The sequence below is a fragment of the Cebus imitator genome, unplaced genomic scaffold (genome assembly GCF_001604975.1).
Source record: "Cebus imitator isolate Cc_AM_T3 unplaced genomic scaffold, Cebus_imitator-1.0 Scaffold1, whole genome shotgun sequence".
Lineage (NCBI taxonomy): Eukaryota > Metazoa > Chordata > Mammalia > Primates > Cebidae > Cebus > Cebus imitator.
This window is the reverse complement of record NW_016107316.1, coordinates 12,303,488-12,322,065: the sequence shown is the minus strand read 5'-3', so window position 1 is coordinate 12,322,065 and position 18,578 is coordinate 12,303,488. Positions and strand designations below refer to the sequence as shown.

General features: G+C 39.8%; 1 protein-coding gene and 1 non-coding gene across 7 annotated transcripts in view; both read left to right on the top strand.

Annotated features, from left to right (window-relative positions):
* LDAH (lipid droplet associated hydrolase) overlaps positions 1 to 18,578 on the top strand; it is a 133,981-nt gene that overhangs the window by 46,767 nt on the left and 68,636 nt on the right. The window contains exon 5 of one of the 6 annotated variants that reach the window (XM_017526578.2): positions 299 to 6,020. The exons of the other annotated variants lie outside the window; for them this stretch is intronic. Within the exon in view, the coding sequence (XP_017382067.1) occupies positions 299 to 328 (30 nt within the window). The 3' untranslated portion in view covers positions 329 to 6,020. Of the gene's footprint in view, positions 1 to 298; positions 6,021 to 18,578 lie in introns of those variants that run through there. 6 annotated transcript variants of the gene reach the window in all.
* On the top strand, positions 18,387 to 18,549 carry LOC119471014. Its single transcript, XR_005200006.1, has one exon. It is a non-coding gene; the product is annotated as a U1 spliceosomal RNA (small nuclear RNA).

Sequence of the window (18,578 nt, the reverse complement as noted above, 5' to 3'; positions counted from 1 at the left end):
CCTTACTATTCTGTAAGCATAGAGAAGAACACACTCATTTCTGAGCTTATCACAGGCTAGTATCAATCACAGATCTGTTTTGGTTTTTGTGTTTGCTCCAGATCTATTCTGCATGTGATGTGTGGTTTCTCTTGTGTATTTGAAAATGATTGTTCAACACATTGTCTTGAACCCTTCTCTCTTTCGGGCTCATATTCACAATGTCTATTGGGAAAGAAGTAGAATGCATCCCAAGGTTAATGTGCTTTCTTATAGCTTTTTCAGCGTCAGAACTTTCTAATTATTGTCCTGCCTTCAGGTGTCCTTGCTCTTGCAGGAACAGTGGTGAAAAGGGGAAACAAAGATGGAACATGAGCTTAACCTACTTTATTTGTGGAGACATAACTGAAACTGATTATAGAGTTTTCAGAAAGACTTGTGAAGCTATGTTTTATCTTCTTAAAAAGGGTGTAAGCTAGAAAATAATGTGTGCAATAAATTGTCCAAAAGGTCGCTTATTTGGGGGGATGGTGGGAACAGTGAACATCTGTATGATTTTTAAATTATTATTCAGAAGCATTATCTGGTTTCAATTAACTACGTTGTTGAAATTCCCTACCCCATCCCCAGCCCCCATTAAACACCTGGGTCAGTGAATATTGGTAGTGTGATCCCAGCCAAAGTGTTGAAATTTCAGTGTCTCTGGGCTGCACTCAGACACCACAGTGCCTGCATGCCTGAAGTTAGCATGACATGCTCCATTTAAGATGCATTTGACAAATAAGTTTGTGTAAGCCAGAATGTTACAATCCTTAATCATTTTACCAAAAATAAGTTAGCTATTATGTTTTATAACATATGAAGTGTGATAATAAGAAACTTGTGTTTCCATCTCTTCTGTTATTTTTACTGGAATATTTGACTCATAAGATTTTGAGGACATATGTGTAGTTTAGTAGCTAGCTGGTTTATTTAGTTTTATTTTGGTTCAGCTCTTTGCAATATTTTCATAACTAATTATAGGCTACTTGGTCTTAAATAATTTTAAGAGACTTATTGTATATGTCAGATATATTGCCTGACCTGTATTTTAATATACTAAAAAAAAAATGCCTGTTTAAAAAAAAAAATCTGGTATTTAAAATTATTTGTTTATCTAAACAAATTCCATACATAGAATTGAGATATTCTTCATATATTTTGAAACTAGTACTCAGTATAGGGAATTTAAGGAGAAACTTGAGCAAATAGATAGTTGGAAGACTGTTAAATGGTAGCTATCATGACTTATAATAATAAACATAATTGTTTTTAGAGTTATAGGATCTTAGAACTGAGATAGGCTTTCAGATTTGACCCCATATTTCATTTTATCAATGGAAAGTGAGAGAAAGGTCCCTTGCCGGGATTCAGCCTTGGTTCTGAATCTGGGGTGGGGTATACTGGTATTAGCTGTGAGTATAAAAAGAATCTAAGAAGGTGTCGATGGCTCCTTCAGCCTGTGGATGATAGCAGTCAGCGCATCCTGCAGTGCATACAACTGCTACATTCGTGTGACTCATTGTGTTGGTGCTTCAGGAGTAGGAAACCCCTGAAAGCTCTAGCAATTTCAGGGTTGTATGTTGGGGTGAGGGGAGACTAATACAGAAGGAGGAAAGTAGTAATCTAATCCCCACTATCTAGAATCTTCTTTCTCTTATCATCAACCCTCTATATGTTAAAAAATGTGTCACCTGATTTTGCCAGTAAATCTTTTCCATAAATTTCAGCTCAGTGATTCTGCACTGAGTCTTGGGGTGAACTTCAAGTAATATAACTTTAATTTTCCTCTAATAATTTATATAACCTTTAATGATAACATGTCCTCCTCTTCCAGGGATATCAGATCCTTCATAAACTTAATTTTTTATATTATTTGGCCTTCATGTTTCCTTTGTGTGGTTGGCAAAAATGTCTTCTCTCTGAATGAAATTTCCAGATTACTTATAAAGTCACTCCTTTAAGGACCAGACTATTTTTTCCAACTGGATAAAAATTTGTCTAAAATATATTATTTGCTTATCTGCCTTCTTCAGCAATGCATATTGACTATGGAGGAATTTTTTTGTAGTTATTTAAGGGCAGTGGTAATAACACTATTATTTGCATAGTGTTGTGCCAGAATAAAATGTAATGAAAAGAAATGTGCCTTTGTCCTGAAATTTCTTAAGTGATAGTGCTTTTTCATTAAAAAAAAATGTTTCATATGTGTCTATTTTAGTTTTCCTGTCTCCCCTCTCGGTGTTAAGTACCCCTTCTCTTCCCTACTTCTAATTTATTGCTATTAATTTGCTATGAGCAGAGAAAACTGATAACCACATTATCGTCTTTTTCAGTATGAATGAACAGGTCCTAAATAAAGATAAATGAGTAAAATTGACAGCATTAAATGTGTGGGTGTTGTTATCACTCAGCCTTTTTTTCTCTTCTTTTTAGATCCTCTAAAAGGATGCTTTAGGGCACTTTAAAACTCAAAATTTTGGAGACTCAAAATACAACTACAGCTGAGAATCTTTCCAAACTTTACTAAAAGAATTAGAATAGCATGTTAATCATGTATATGTTGATTCAGGAATATACCTCATCCATACTAGGGAAAAAATAGCTTCAATGTTCTCCAACAATGAGATTATTGAGATTGTAGTTTACTTAACTATTCTGCTGAAACTTCATGTCTGCTGTCAAAGTTAGACATGCTTGTAAGAAGTATTCATATAATGTCACTCGCTGTGTTCAGCAGTTGAGATAATCTGGGGGGCGGGTAGAATAGGAAATAACTCATTTGTCATAGTAAATTTTGTCAGAGTCCTGTCCCTAGATTAAGTGACAAGACGTGAAATGCAAAATGAGGCAGTACTCAAAGACTCTGAATGTTTTGTGGAGAGAAGTGTTTTCTACCTTGGAAGCTCAGAAAAAGCTTCCTGGAAGAGCTTCAGGGCCACTGAAGGAGGAGTTGTATCTGGAAGTAGAGGATTTGATATGGTGGCATGAGGAGGGTGGTGACTGTGCATTCTAAACAAGGGGACAGCATGAAGAGAAATGGTTTTTATCACTGGGCACAGAGAGAGGGCAGTAGGTGTGGGACTGGGTTGCAGCAGAGTGTGCCTGGAGAGGGGTCAGTTGGATATGAGATTCCAGGTCAATAGAGATGGACAAAAAGCTGGGCTAGGGAGTGTAGAGTCATTTTCTGGACAGCAGAAAGCCATGAAGGATCTCTGATGATAGCAGTCATGCATCGGATAAATTAATCTCTCCAAGAAAAGGAAAATGAAAGGGAGGGAGAAAAAGTGCTGTATGAAAAGTGAACATCTAGGTGACAGGAAAGTTTACTAGTCCAAGTAAGAAATAATAAAGACAGTGTAAGGGATAAAATTGCCCAGGGAGATTGTTGAGAAAAGAGAGAGGTCATAGATGTATATTGAGAGAATTACTGTATTTGCCGTAAAGGGGTGTTACAGGATCTTTGAAGTGTTGCTTTTCTGGCCGGAAACCTGTGGCTGGTGGCACCTTTGCCTGAGTTTTGCTCGGGCCCACTGGGCTCATTGCACCCACTCTGTCTGCCAGGCTACACTCAGCTCTTGCTGACGACCTGGATCGCATGCCTCCAAGGGAGACTAGGGTAGAGCGTGGAGTGATGGGGGGTGTGTATGAGCGGGCGTGGGGTCTGACCACTGCACAGTCAGACGTGCTGGCTGCTGCCATGAGGCAGGCAACTCCAGGTGCCAGCATAGGCACCAGCTTTCTGCGAGGCTGCGGCTGGACCAGGCGCACCGCAAGCAGCTTCCCCAGCTGGCACTAGGGAATGCAGTGGCACCCAGAAGCTTAGAGATGCCAGGAACCACAGGGCCCCAAAGAGGGAGTCACAGCTGTGGCTCGGGGAACTCCCAGGTCTGGGCTCCATGAAGAGCTGCAGCTTTTCTCTCTCTTCACCCGCAATGTGGCAAGCAGTGGGCATGTTTCAGTCCTGTTTGTGTAACAGAAACTCTTTTAGCCTCACCACTCATCAGGTCCTGAGTTCTTGTCCTGCAACCAGGAAGAATGAGGTATGCAGACAAGTGGAGGGTGAGCAAGACAGAGAGGAGCTTTAATTGAGCAATAGAACAGCCTAGAGAAGACTTGCAGTGGACAGCTCCTCTCTGTAGCCAGGGTATCCCAATGAGTGTTCAGTTCCTAGCAGAGAGGGTAGTTCCTCTCTGCAGCTGTTCGGCCTGACATGTATTTAGCTCTCAGCAGAGATGGCAGCACCTCTCTGCAGCTGGTCATCCCATCCTGCAGCTCTTGGCAAGGAGGAAGCCCTAGAATAGGTGGTCCTCTCTACAGGCAGGTTTTCCCTTTGTCTGCCTCTCTTGGCAGAGATAGTAGCTCCATTCTGCAGCAGGTCGTCCCTTTGTCTGTCCTCTGCCCTGCTCTGGCTGAGCCCAGGTCTTTGATGGGCCTCAGAAGGAAGGAAGTGACCATTAATTTGTCCATGGGCAGCCATGGGTGGGTCCATTAAGGGCACCATAAGTCCCCCATCCTGGTCCACGGGACTAGCAGCCTGCCCCCTTGCCTTAAGGCCCTCCATGGCCTGAAAGTAGCGCTTCATCAGGGATGCTTCCCCTTCTGCCCAATAGCCCATCTGCCTCCTGCCAGCATCTCTGGTGCCCAGGTTGCTCAAACCAAGGGGCATCTGCAGGCCAGTGCTCAGCCACTCTCAGCACCCTCCCTTGACCTCCCCCCCATGCTTGTCAGTACCCGAAGTCCAGAGAGGGCTGAGGTAGCAGGGAGCTGGCATGTTATTGCTGCCTCATGTGTGCACACACCTGGTCGGGCAATGGCAGTGCTCAGGCTCGGCCTCAACTCTACTCCAAAATCAGAGCAGGTACCAGGAGCAGGGAGACGCCAGGCAGCAGGAGCAGTCCTCTCCAAGCCTTCAAGGGTAAGGGGAGGACAGAGAGGCCTGGGTCCAAAGCCCTGACTTGGGCTTCTGCCTGCTCCTGGCTGTAGTGGCTCCATGGAACATGAAGCCCAGCTGCACCCACTCACAGCCTGGGGCAGGGGCTGTAGGTCCTCGCTGGGCCTAGGCCAGTGTCAAGGCAAGGGCAGCATCACAGGCTCCCCCAGTGGCCCTGGCATTCAGGGGCAGCCAGGAGCTCCCCCTTGCCGGGATTGTGACCCTGCCAAATGCACACCTCCAGGAGTAGATTGCAGGCCCTGGCCTGGCCATCAGGAGTGTCAGGCCTGGTGGTCACCCTGATGCAGGGCAGACCCTGGGGACAGAGCCCCGGGTGGCCCTGTACAGAGCCTCATCCCAAGGCACAGGGACCCTGCACCGCTGGCTGGTCTCCAAAGCGGGCGTTGCAGTCAGCTCCCTCGGGGACATGGGGCACAGGGGACCTACCATCGCCATTGCTGCTCTTGCAGCCACTTCTGCTGCCACCATCCGTGCCTCCCCACTGCGGACGGCCTGCGGCTGCCATCAGGAGGAGGAAGAAGTTAGAAAGAGGCAGAAGGTATAATAATTTTCTAAACTATTGTCTGCAATCCATTATGGATCCCCAAATCACTTCAGTGGGTTGCAACCAATGGATCAGTCAAGACAGACTAGACTGCACTATAATAACACAGTGTCAGTGGCTTTTAACAACAAAGATTTGTTTCTTGTTCATGATGCAAATCCTTTGAGGGCATGCTGCCCCTATGAAGATCTCTCTATGCAGGCTTTCTCCAGAATCCAGATTGGTGGAGTAGTGTCTATCTTGAATGTTCAAGTCCCATGGCAGAGGATCTAAAGGGAATAGTGAGCCACACCTGCATTTTGAAACCTCTTCCTGGAAGTGACAATTGTCACTCCTCAAATTTTATTTGACAGAGCAAATCATATGACCAAGTCAGCCATCTATGAGGCTGTGAAGTACAGTCCTCCCCAGAGAATGAAAGCATATGTTTGTGACCAATAAAATGGTGTTTTTAAACAATGTATAATAGAAGAAAAATATATTGTAGTAAAGGCATTATGCAACTTTTGTTTCACTTTTTATGCGTGTGTGTTGATAACTTAGATTACAATGTCAAATGTATATCTCGCTGTGAGTCAAGGTAAAAAAAAGTTTGAAAAGCATTCATCTGGACTACAGTACACCACAGCAGCTAAGAACAGAGCAAGAAGGTCAAGAAAGGGGTAGATATATGGAGGATTAAAGATGGCCACAGATTTTTTTTTTTTGTCATTCCTCTCTCAAGAGATGAAGCCTGTTTCCCTTTCCCTTTAAATTTAGGCCAAGCATGTGACTTGCTTTTACCAACAAGATACAGCGGGTACTTCTTTCTGGTACCCTCAAGTCCAGGCCTTAAAAGGACTGGGAGCTTCTGTTTTTTTCCTCAGAAGCCAGCTACCATGTAAGAAGGCCAACTGCCCTGAGACCACGAGGCTGAGAGAAAGCCCAAGCTAGCTATGGAAGATCATGAGGCACCAGGCCTGAGTGAAACCTTCTTGCACCTTCCAGCCCATCTCAGCCCAGCCCATCCACCACTGAATGCAGCCAAGTGAGTGACCCCAGCCCACACCACATGGAGCAAAAGAACCATCCAGCTGAGCCCTACTTGAGTTCCCGACTCACAGCATTGTGAGAAAGGATAATCATTGTGATTTTAAACCATAAGTCTAGAGATGCTATGTTATATAGCAGTAGATAATTTAAATAAGGTGCAGGGTTGAGTGTAGCACATGTTGACAGCTTCAGGCTTCTAGAGCAAAAAGTTCTTGATGACCTTGAAGACAGACTTTTTAGTGAAATGGGACAAGAGGGTTGCAGGAAGTTAGGTGATAAATGGTTAGTGATTCCATTGGCCAGTGAAGGGGAGAAGAACACATGATAATTTAAGGAAGAAGCTGGTCAAGGGAACTTTTTTCCCTATAATTGGGGGAGAATTTAACTTATGCTGAGGGGAACAGCCCAAGCACAGATGCTGAAGATGAAAGACATAGGAACTTATCTTGGAACAGGTTTCCTTCCATTTGTCTTTTAAGTCTACACACTTGAAAACTTGGAAAATTGAATTTTTCTTAATATTTGTATCTTTGCATAAGTGGTTTCCCTTTTCCCTGGAGTGTAAGGGGAATGTATATTACATATTTGGTTCTCCTTTTCCATCTAGAAAAAGTCTAGCTCAATTTTTAAAATTGATGTGATTGTCATTACTAACAGTGAATATTACCTAACATTCATTTGTAATTTACACAACATGTTCACATGTAATGAGTTATTTTAACAATCTGATTTTCCCCATCTTAAAGATGAGACTGAAGTGCCAAGGAGTCACGTGTCCAACTCATATGTCAACGGGTAGAAAGTAGCAGAGCTGGGACTCTGTGTTCTGTTTTCTAATTTCCCCTTTACCTGTTTTCTAGGGGAGTTAATTAGAGAGGTGATGATTACAGGTGGTCAGAATAAGTTGCTTTCACAAATCACCAAACTATTTGGCCTAAACGTAAAATTTCTATTTTTTTTTTTTTTTTTTTATTTTCAGTAGAGACAGGGTTTCACCTTGTTGACCAGGATGGTCTCGATCTCTTGACCTCGTGATCCACCCACCTTGGCCTCCCAAAGTGCTGGGATTACAGGCATGAGCCACCGCGCCCGGCTAGCTTTTTTTTTTTTTTTTGAGTTGGAGTTTTGCTCTCGTTGCCTAAGCTGGAGTACCATGGCGCAATCTCAGCCCACTGCAACCTTCACCACCGGGTTCAAGAGATTCTCCTGCCTCAGCCTCCCAAAGTGCTGGAATTACAGGCGTGAGCCTGTACCTGGCCTATTTTTAATATTTGAGTTCTTCAAATACACAAGGAGTATTTTAGTAAGAATCAGGCGAATGCATTGGGAGGAGTTCGGAGAAAACAGAGAAATGACAGCATATGTGAGTGTTCTGGAGCATAGGAGATAAAGGGAGCTGTTAAGGCCTGGACCAAGGGCAAAAATGAAACTGAAAAGATAGTAAATCAGAGTCCTAGAATTCAGCTGGGGACAGAAGGGGTATGGGGGAAATTGGAGGATTCTGCAAACATAGTGCATAGCAGTTTGGCAGTTACCTCTATGTGACCCATTAATAAATTCTGTTGTGTGAAAAACACAGGCTTAGACAATCAGCAACTAACTACTCTGATTTGTGAAAGATATTCCATTTCAGAAAATAGTCTCTTACTTTTAGAAAAGTTTGTATCGTATATGATGAAATGCTATTTTTCCAGTCATTTATGCATCTATTTAAATATATATGTATCTGTATATGTGTGTGCACACACACATTATCTTTTCTGAATTACCCAGGAGAAACCTTGCTAAAAACTAGACACATGGACAGTTTCAACTTTTCAACTTCAGCCATTTTTAGTTATCTGCATATTTTTTTAAATCCTGAAATTGCTTTCAAAGTGGAAAAATTGTGTGGGCTTTTTTCATCTTTTCATAACTCAAAAACGACTTAATATGTTTTTCTGAAACTTCACAAAAAAAGAAAAAAATCACCTTTGGGCTGAAACCAAGCATGGAAAATTTCACCACAAAGGGCTAATTTTTTGGAAAGCTGCAAGAAAGTGAAAACAGGACTTTATAATAGAGCATTCTTCATGCATGTTAATACTTAGTACTTTATCTAATGCATTTCATCTGAGAATTCCTGAACACTTTTCAGATTGAAATATTGAGCCATTTTAATATTTGTGTACCCATGATATACTGTCAGATGTCAAAAAGTTCCCCCATCCTCTCAGATGTCCAGTAGCTTGGGAATTAGTGAGATGTGTTTAAAATGACAGGTAGGGCAAATGAAGTTAAGTGACTGCTGGCCAGAGAAAGCCATATATTTGCTGCCCAACACATTTTATCACTGCCTCTTCTTAGCCCAGGAGTACTGTAGTTGTAAGTAAAATACAATACAGTAGATGACACTAGGCACTAATTTGAATAAGCCAGCATGCCTCCAAGTAGTATCAACGTCACTTGTGATCTTGTTAGAAATGCAAATTCTTGCCCCTCTCCACACCTCAAGTGGCGGGGCTTACCAACCAGCACTTAACAAGCACTGCAGGTGATTCTGATACAGGCTTAACTTTGAGAACCACCTACCTAAGCTTTCCAAAAGCTTGGAACAGAACACATTGAAATGCTGTGGACAACTAAATCTGTCCTCGGTCTTTCTGTGATGTCAGCTCTGTCTTCTCATATCCCTTGGAAGCAGGAGGAATACAAATCAAATTCTCTGAAGGAAAGATCTTCTATATTAATGTGTTCTAGCTCTTTCCACCTATGATGTTGTCCATAAGCCCAGAGACTCCCTTGAGTGAAGGCGCTGGTGTCAGCTTGTTCGGGGTAACAGCACTATCAAGATGTATTTTCTCATTTCCTTGAATTATCAGGGTTAAAACTAGAATGGGACTATATATTTCTTTCTTATTTCTTTGAAATCTTTTAAGTTCTAAGATGTAAACAGCAAGGTATCAGACCTGTCAGTGGAAGCTGATTTAAGCCCTGCTCTTTGGTGTGTAAGTTCTCGATCTGATGCTTTGCAGTAGCATTCTGCAGTTCAGCAAACTCCAAGGTCTGTATTGTTGTGTCTTGAGGCACTGAAGTAGTTGCTTGAGAATATTACCATGGTGATGGAAGTCGCTAGTCTGTGGTATGTGGACCTTTAGCTAATTCTTTTAGCCTAGGTTAATTTCTTACTATAAATAATTTGTAGAAATTCATAAAAAGGACAGCAAGTTCTCAAAGATGCAAAGGATGTGAACAGATAATTCACTGAAAAAGTAGCTAGTTTATCAAAAAGTGTGTGCCTACCACAATGTGTGATACAGTGTTTAATGAATTAGTACATAGTAATATACTTAATGATGTCTGTTTATGTTGAGTATAGTAGTATTTGCTAATGTTCATTTGATGAATGAACCTCAACAGTTATCAAAATTAACTATTACTGTTACATAGTCTAAAATTACATGGGGAACCTAAACTTTAGGTTAACCCAGAAGAAAATTTGTGTTGTGTATTTGTATACTTATATACATTTTTAGAAAATTCGAACAGGTAAATACCAGGTGGCTTATAGTATTTTCTGTGTAGTGGTTAAGGGTAAAGCCTGTATTGGAGTGAAAACTCTATATTGTTTCTCCTTTTCTTTATAATGACCATGTGTTATCAGAAAAAAAATTTCCATTAAAAAAAAGTATTCATGCCCTTTGAACCTATTAATTCTTTTCTTTGGAATTTATATTTAGAAAACAGTCAAAGATAGAGAAAATCATGTGCAAAAATACTGTTATAACAAAAAATTGGAAACATCCTAATGTCTAACCTTAAAGGCAAGGCTAAGTAGAGTATGGAATGTATAGCCAGTAAAATTATGTTTTCAAAAGACATTGTAATTCATAAAAGTTAATTATAGAATATTAAAGATGTCAGAATACATAGAGAATATGTGAATACAACTGTATAAAAATTACACATGGAAAAGCTTGATAATAAAATTATAAAATAAATTTAGTGATTGTATTTAAGTGATGAATTTGAGGATTATTTACTATTTTTTCTTTTTGAATTTTCTGTAATGGCATATATTTACTCACTATTATAGTCATTTAATAGTCATCTTTTTTCTTTTAAAGTGATTTGGTCATGTTACTTTACAGCAGAAAGTTGTTCCAGGAGAGATCTTTGTTTTTAAATTTAATTTAATTTTAGATTCAGAGGGTACATGTGCATGTTTATTACATGAGTATATTATGTAATGGGTGGGGGATTGGGCTTCCAGTGTACCAGCTACCCAAATAGTGAACACTGTACTCAATAGGTATAACTTATGTTCGCGTTGTATATTGTCAAGTTCAGTGCAGTCCTTCTTAGGGCTCAAATTATCCTACAAGGCTCATGTTAAATACTAACCTTCTTAAGTCCTTTTGGGTACAAGATAGTTTATAAATAGACAAAAGAACAAATAAGTCATTAGCCAAATATCACTTCCTGCATGAAAACTTTGCTGACTGTTCTGATAGAATATAACTTCTGCTACTTCTGGGCCAGTCATATTGTCTCCTATTAGCTTTTCTGTCGTGGCTTGTAGCTTAAGTGTAATTTTTTTTATAGCCACAAGAACAAGAGCTGGCTCTTTTTTTTTCTTTGAACCCTTGCAAGTTCTAGCATAAGGTTTCATACATTCCAAAAGAAAGACATCCATTTTTTTTTCATTTAATTAAATTAAACTATATGCAAGTTACATCAGCATCTTCTGCTGGTAAAATTCTCAGTTGGTTCATAAGTGCCACTGACGACTTCTGTTCATATAGATTAACCACTGCATTGGCCTTAAGGAAACAATTGTCTTGTTTAACAGTGAAAGAGAGTATAGATCAGCAGCAAGAGACAGCAACTATATGCATCCAAAGGAGCAATACTAATTCAGCTTCTGTAAGACAGAATTGAAGAATATTATTATGGTCTCAGAGTAGTTAAAGATTTCTCAAATTGGACAACACAAATGTTTGTACAAAATATGTGTACCTGAAAGGAAAGACCTAAGGGGTGTGGTGGACAGACTTTAGGGTAGGTGGTGCCCCATGATCCTCACCTCCTAATGTTCATTTCTACATATAATCCCCTCCATAAGTGGATATGACCTATGACTTGCATCTAACCAACAAAATATGATAAAGGTGAAGCACGTGATTATGTATCTGTGATTTACATACATAAGATTGTGGACCCTGACTTGCTGAAGTCTCTCTCCCATGCTGGCTTTACAAGCAAGCATGTTGTGGGTTGTCTATGTTGAGGGACCTATATGGCAAGAAATTGCAGGTGGCCACTAGAAGCTAAAAGCAGCCTTCAGCCAACATCCAACAAAAAACTGACATCCTTGATCCTATGCTACAAAGAACTGAATCCTGTCAACAATCTTAGTGATTTGTATCCTTCCCCAGTCAAGCCTCAGATGAGACTGCAGCCCTAGCCGACACCTTGATTGCAGCCTAGTAAGATGCTAAGCAGAGAACCCAGCTAAACCAAGCCTGGACTCCTGATATGCTAAAACCATGCAATATCAAGTTTATATTATTTTGAGCTACAAAGTTTTAGTAATTTATTACATAACAATAGATAACAAATCAAGAGAAATTAAAGGGTAATATCAAACCTATGTTTTCTCTGCAGGAAAACCCACCTCTAAGATCAATAGTGGCCCTGAGTTAGTATCAGCACTGTAGCAGTAGCAGTTAACTTTTTCCCCTGCCAGTTTTCCCTGCTCTTACCTTATCTTACTTACTCTTCCTACTCCACTCAATTACCTCGGCTTTTGGCCTTCCTTGTTTTTTTTTAAATTAACATTACTTCTCTCCCCACCTCAAAAAAAAAATAATGATTTGGGTTGTTAATAAGTTTGCCTTTTTACAGCTTGACTGGTAATTGTTATTTGATGTAATAACAAAATCACAGGTTGGGATTAGCATCATTCATCCTACTCTAGGTTGAAGCAAATCTTATTTGGAAGTATGGCCATATTCAAATCTCATCTGACCAAGAAGTTAATAGTGGTAAGATATTGAGAGGCTCGGGGGTATGAGAGAGTGGCCCATGCTAAGGCAGAGGTGATACCTTTGTGAATTCCCTTGCAGTTGGGTGGATATGGGTCTGAAAAGTATTGCTTGTACCTGGCCATACTGAAGCCTTGTCCATAGAAAAACACCCACATAGAGCCTTAGTGGACAGAGCATAACTATCAGAGAAGACATAACAGGGAGAGGAGTGGAAACAGATGAACAACATTCTGTGAAATTGCTTCTTTTTGGCTTTTGTTTAGTTCAGATAGAAGCTTGTTTCTAGGTCTGTTTTTGGGGATGAGAAGTATGATTGTGATCTTTAAGAAAGGAAAAAGCTCTCTAATATGGTTAACCAGAATGTATGAGGTTGTTTTATGCTCACTTCTTGCTTGTATGGAAAATCTGTGAACAATATGCAATGTAGGCCACAAAAAGTTCCCTGAAATGGAAAAAGCCTAGCAGGCACTAAATGAAAGATGCTTCACAAGAATAAAATGTGGTTGCTTTGAGATCTCACATTCCAGGCCACTTCGGACTAATTGTATTTGTTTGGGAAGAAGCAAGATTGTCAGGTATCAGGAAGGTGTATCGATAGATAAAACATGGAAGCCAGTTTCATACTGCAAACCTCTCCCTAGGAAACCAGACAGTAAATCATTTTCCAGGATCAGTCATGTAGAGACTACAGGGAGCATGCATGAATGCAGACACAGTCCAGAAACTACATTTCAACAAATAATTTCTCCCCTCAACAGTATTGTTATGGGAGCTTCTTCAAAAAGCCAAATTGAGTATTAGAGATTCAGCCTTTTTCCCTTTCATAATCTGCTACCCTCAAGAAGACACTGAGGAGCTTCTTATACCCTCTTACAAAGGAGAACGTCTGAGAGCATCAGTAATACTATGTTAATGTCGATTGACATTTTTTTAGAAGAGATTTCATAAAAACTTAGGGACATATTCTGGTTGTCTGGGTACCAGGGGGGTTCTCCTTAAGGCCCTTGTTTCCTTCCATTCGTAGTTTCTGTGTTTGCCTTACAGTCCCTGCACATAGGGCTCCATCCTGATGATGATAATTTCTCATTGTCCAGATACATATTTTCCTATCTGTGTGCCTTTGTTGAACTGCTTCCTTTCTGCTTTGTCCCACACCACCTAACTGATGCCTTCTGTTCTTCTGGAACATCCTCTCAAACATAAGCTCCTGTATGAACTCTTTCCTGATTATTCCCAGTCATTTTCACTCTGTCCTTCCTTCATAACACTTTTTCTCATAATTCTTCTATATTCCACCCTGTATTATAGTTAGTATTTATTTCTTTAATTTTTCTTATTAGATTTTTCAGCTTTCCTTTTAATTGAAGTATAATCTACATACGATAACTCTTTTGTTCGTCTCCCTGCCTCATTGTAGATATTTCTTCTGACTTACATTCTACTTCACTAATCTTTGCTTGAGCTATGTATAAACACCTTTAAACCCATCTGTTAATCCTCAATTTTAGCTATTATATTTTTTGCCTATCATATGGTTGCATTTTTACTTATGCTTTTTCCTTTCTTGTTTTGGTTATGTTATCTTGTCTATCCATGTGTTTGTGTATTAGTCCAGGTTTGCCAGAAAAACAGAACCAATGGAATGTATGTATATAGAAAGAGGTTCATTGTAAGAAATTGGCTCACGTGTTTATGGAGGTTGACAAATCCCAAGATCTGTAGCCAGCAAACTGCAGACCCGGGAGAGCCAATGATATAATTCTAGTTTCAGTCCAAAGGTCTGAGAACTAGAATTTCTGATGGTTTAATTCCAGTCCAAAGGCTGGCAGACTCAAGACCCAGGAAGAGCTGATGTTTCAGTTTGAGTCTAAAGGCAGAAAATAAAAAAGTCCCAGCTTGAAGGTGATCAGGCAGAAGGAATTATCTTTTATTAAACCTTTTGATTCTATTCAGGCCTTCAACTGATTGGATGAGGCTCACTCACATTAGGGAGGGCAATATGCATCACTTAGTGTACCATTCAAATTTAATCTCAGCCAGAAACACCCTCAAACATCCAAATTGTTTGACCAAATATCTGGGCACCCTGTGGCCCAGTCAAGCTGACATGTAAAAGTGGCCATTACAGTTTGGTAAGTTTTTTTTTTAACTGAATACCTGGCATTATATAAAAAATTATTGAAATAATACTAGAATCTTATCTTCCTCCAGGGAGGATTTTCCTTTGCTTTTGCAGTTATACTTAGGGTAGATCACTTTGATGCCATTGGGAATTGGGCTGAATCAAAGCTATCTTTGGAGGGGCTGGCCTATTTCCAGTTCATTGCTACTTCCAGGGTATAGTCCTTTAATAGTTTCCACTAAGCCTAGAGTACCTCCTCTTTAATGGGCACAGAATTCCCAGGTTTTCCCTTAAGCCCACAAGATTTTTCAGAAACTCTCTTCAGCTTCTTGCCCTCTTAGCTACTGCTTGCAAATCAGCAAATAACAAAGAAAAGCTATTTCAGCACTCCTCTCTGAAGTTTTTTCTCTAGCATTTTAGCCTTCAAATCTCCTCTGCCTCTGATGCCTTCAAAGGGACTTTAAAAGAATTTCTCAACTTTTCTAATTGTTCTTGGCAAGAAGATTGCTCTCCAACAAGATAGCCTGCCATCCTCACCTCCCATCAATACCAGTAGCATCTGGTGCTGAGCTTTAAATTCTTCCAGCTCTCCTATTGAGAAGTACGTCATCTTGAGTTTTTAATTATTTTTGTGAAATGTTTTCTTCCTCTGGAAAATTTTAGAATATTCACTTTATGCTCAGTATTATATTTTATGATGATATTCCTTGGACTGTTTATCCTTTTAATCTAGAAACTGGCATACTTACATACTGGGAACTCTTGTATTTTTTTTCTCTCTTCTTGTTTTCTCCTTATTTGTGTGTTATACTTTCAGAAAAGATTTTCTTGATTTATTTTCTTTACCATTATCCATTTCTTTGGATTTTTAGTTTTCTACAATGAGAAATATGGGATATTTTCCCAACTTTATCTTCCAATTCATCTAATTAAACTTTTGATTTTGGCATCTATGCAAATAGTTTCTAAGGAATTTCTTGTTCTTTTCTTCCTTTTTGTAATATCCTTTTTATTTTTATTTCATGGATCGATCTCTCTCTCTCTCTCTCTCTCTCTCTCTCTCTCTCTCTGTCTTACTCTCACTCTTTCTCTCAGGAAAACACATATTTTAGAATTTTGTTAGGCTCTTGCATTGTCTGTGTTCATTCTGAATTCCTTTTCTCATGCTTTTTTAAAAAAATACTGATCTGTCTATTGTAAGTGAAACTTTACTCAAATGTCTGGTACTTCTTCATTATCTTTATATTAAAGAATGAGGCACCAGGACGAACATGGTGGCTCATGCCTGTAATCCCAGCACTTTGGAAGGCCGAGGCCAGTGGATCACCTGAGGTCAGGATTTTGAGACTAGCCCGACCAATATGGTGAAGCCCCATCTCTGCTAAAACTACAAAATTAGCCAGGCATGGTGGCAGGCACCCATACTCCCATCTACTCAGGAGGCTTGAACCCGGGAAGCAGAGGAGGTTGCAGAGAGCCGAGATTGCACCACTACCCTCCAGCCTGGGTGACAGAGCTAGACTTAGGCTCAAAAAAAAAAGAATGAGGCACCAAAACTATAGGGAGGTTTTATATGGGCTTGGATTTTGTCAGCTGGTCACCTGTACTACAGGGTAATTGGACAGGTATCCAACTTTTTTTGGTGTGGAATTCTCCAGTATACATATTTTTTTCTGGAGCGATTAAGTTTCTTCAGAGAAACATTTTTAAACCACTTGTCTAACGCGCAGCATCCTGAAGCAAACAGCTCAAGGAGCTGGAGTTTGCATGTGAGAGTGTCTTAGCATTTAGTGCTTTGGCTTTCACTTATTCTGTTTTTATGATGTTCCCTGGCCTCTTTCTATGCCCAGTGTGTCCAGGTCAGGAGGCTCTTTCTTCTATTTCTGCACAGAATTAACCTCCAGGCCATGCTGGAGGTGTGGAGGAGTTGCTTTAGGGTAATGGATGAGGCAGGCGTCCCAGGGGACTGGCTGCCTCTCAGCCACCCTTTCATTATTCAAGTGTGCTCTGTGCCCTGAACTGTTACTGAGACCTGTTATGGTCTTGGATGCATTTGTGAACAAAATAGGAAAAGAAACAAAAACAAACTCTGCTTATGCAGAGTTTACAGTTTACTAAGGAGAGATGGTAATAAGCATACAAATGAGGAAATTGATATGTTTAAAGGTGATACTGCCTTGATATAAAGAGCGGAGCAAGATAAAGGGGATTGGAAGCACCATGGCTGGGGGATAGAGGGCAGTGGTGGACTGCAAGTGATTTTTAAAACTTTTTATTTAGAAATAATTTCAAACTTACAGAAGAGCTGCAAGACAAAGAATAGTGCAACAACACAAGATACGCTTTTATCAGATTTACCTGTTGTTATTGTTTTACTTCATTTGCTTTATTTGCTCCCCTACACACACACACACACACACACACACACACACACGCAATATTTCTACTTGAATCATTTAAGAGTAAATTGAATATATTATTGCCCTTAACCACAGTGCAGTTATCAACGTCAGTAAATGTAATATTGATGTAATACTTTAATCTACATTGCATATTCCCATTTTATCATTTGGCCCACCAATGTCCTTGATAGCATTTCCTCCCTCCACTATGTCTGGAGAGTCAGGTATTGCCTTGATTTCTCATGTTTCTTTATTTTCCTTTAGTATGAAACATCTCAAGAGTATTCCTTTGTTTTTTCATAAAACTGACATTTTGAAGAATATAGTTCTTTTCCAAAAAGGAACTATAGTTGTATTTTTCTCATGTTTTCTTATGACTAGATTGAGGTTCTGCATTCTTAGCTGTAATATAATTTGTATGTTTCTCATGATTAGATTGAGGTTTTGCATTCTTAGCTATAATATAATACCTCATAGGTGATGCCATGTCCTTCTCAGGGGAGATCATTTACAGGCACATGGCATCCAGCTGCTCATCATTGGTGATATTAATTTCAATCACCTAATCAAGATGTTATCCAAAATTCTTCCACTGCAGACTTTACTTTTTCTTAGCAATGAATAAACAATCTGTGGGGAGGTACTTTTTTTTTTCTATGTCAATATCCTGCTCTTCAACAAAATTTTCTCCTAGATTCAACATCTATTACTTACCCTTGCCTGATCCAATCTTCACTATGATTTTCTAACTGTAGTACTTTCTCCATATAAACCCATTAGAACTCAGTATTTTATTATAAGCAAGAACCTTCCTTTATTATGTATGTATAGTATGTATGTATGTATCAGCATGGACTTATGAATTTCTGATGTATTAAAGATATATGATTCATTACTATATTGATTTTGGTGATAAAATTATTCCATATTTGGCCACTGGGAACCACTTAAGTCTGGCTCCTGTTGTAACTGCAATTTTAAGCAAGATGTTTATTAGGCATCATAGAAGTGACCTGCTGGAGGTAGTTAGCCGCATAACTATCTAGGGTACAGGGTTCTAAACAGCAGAATACTTATTACAAAGGCTTTAAGGCCAGGGGTATGCCTGTTTGAGAAACAGCAAGGCCAGTGTGACTGGAGCAAAGTGAATAAGGTGTGAAGTAATAAAGAGAGCAGTGTCAAAGACTGCTTTTACTCTGAATAAAGCAGGAGTGTCATGGACTTTGGTTTTGAAAGGAACATTCTGGCCGCTGTGTTTAGAATAGACTGTAAGAACAAGAATGGAGTGCCTACCTGGCAAGGGAGATACCATGACCACGAAGGCGGTTTTCCCGGGGCGAGGCTTATCCATTGCACTCCAGATGTGCTGACCTGTGCGATTTCCCCAAATGTGGGAAACTTGACTGCATAATTTGTGGTAGGGGGGACTGCGTTCATGCTTTCCCCTGTTTTTTTTTTTTTTTTTTTTTTTTTTTTT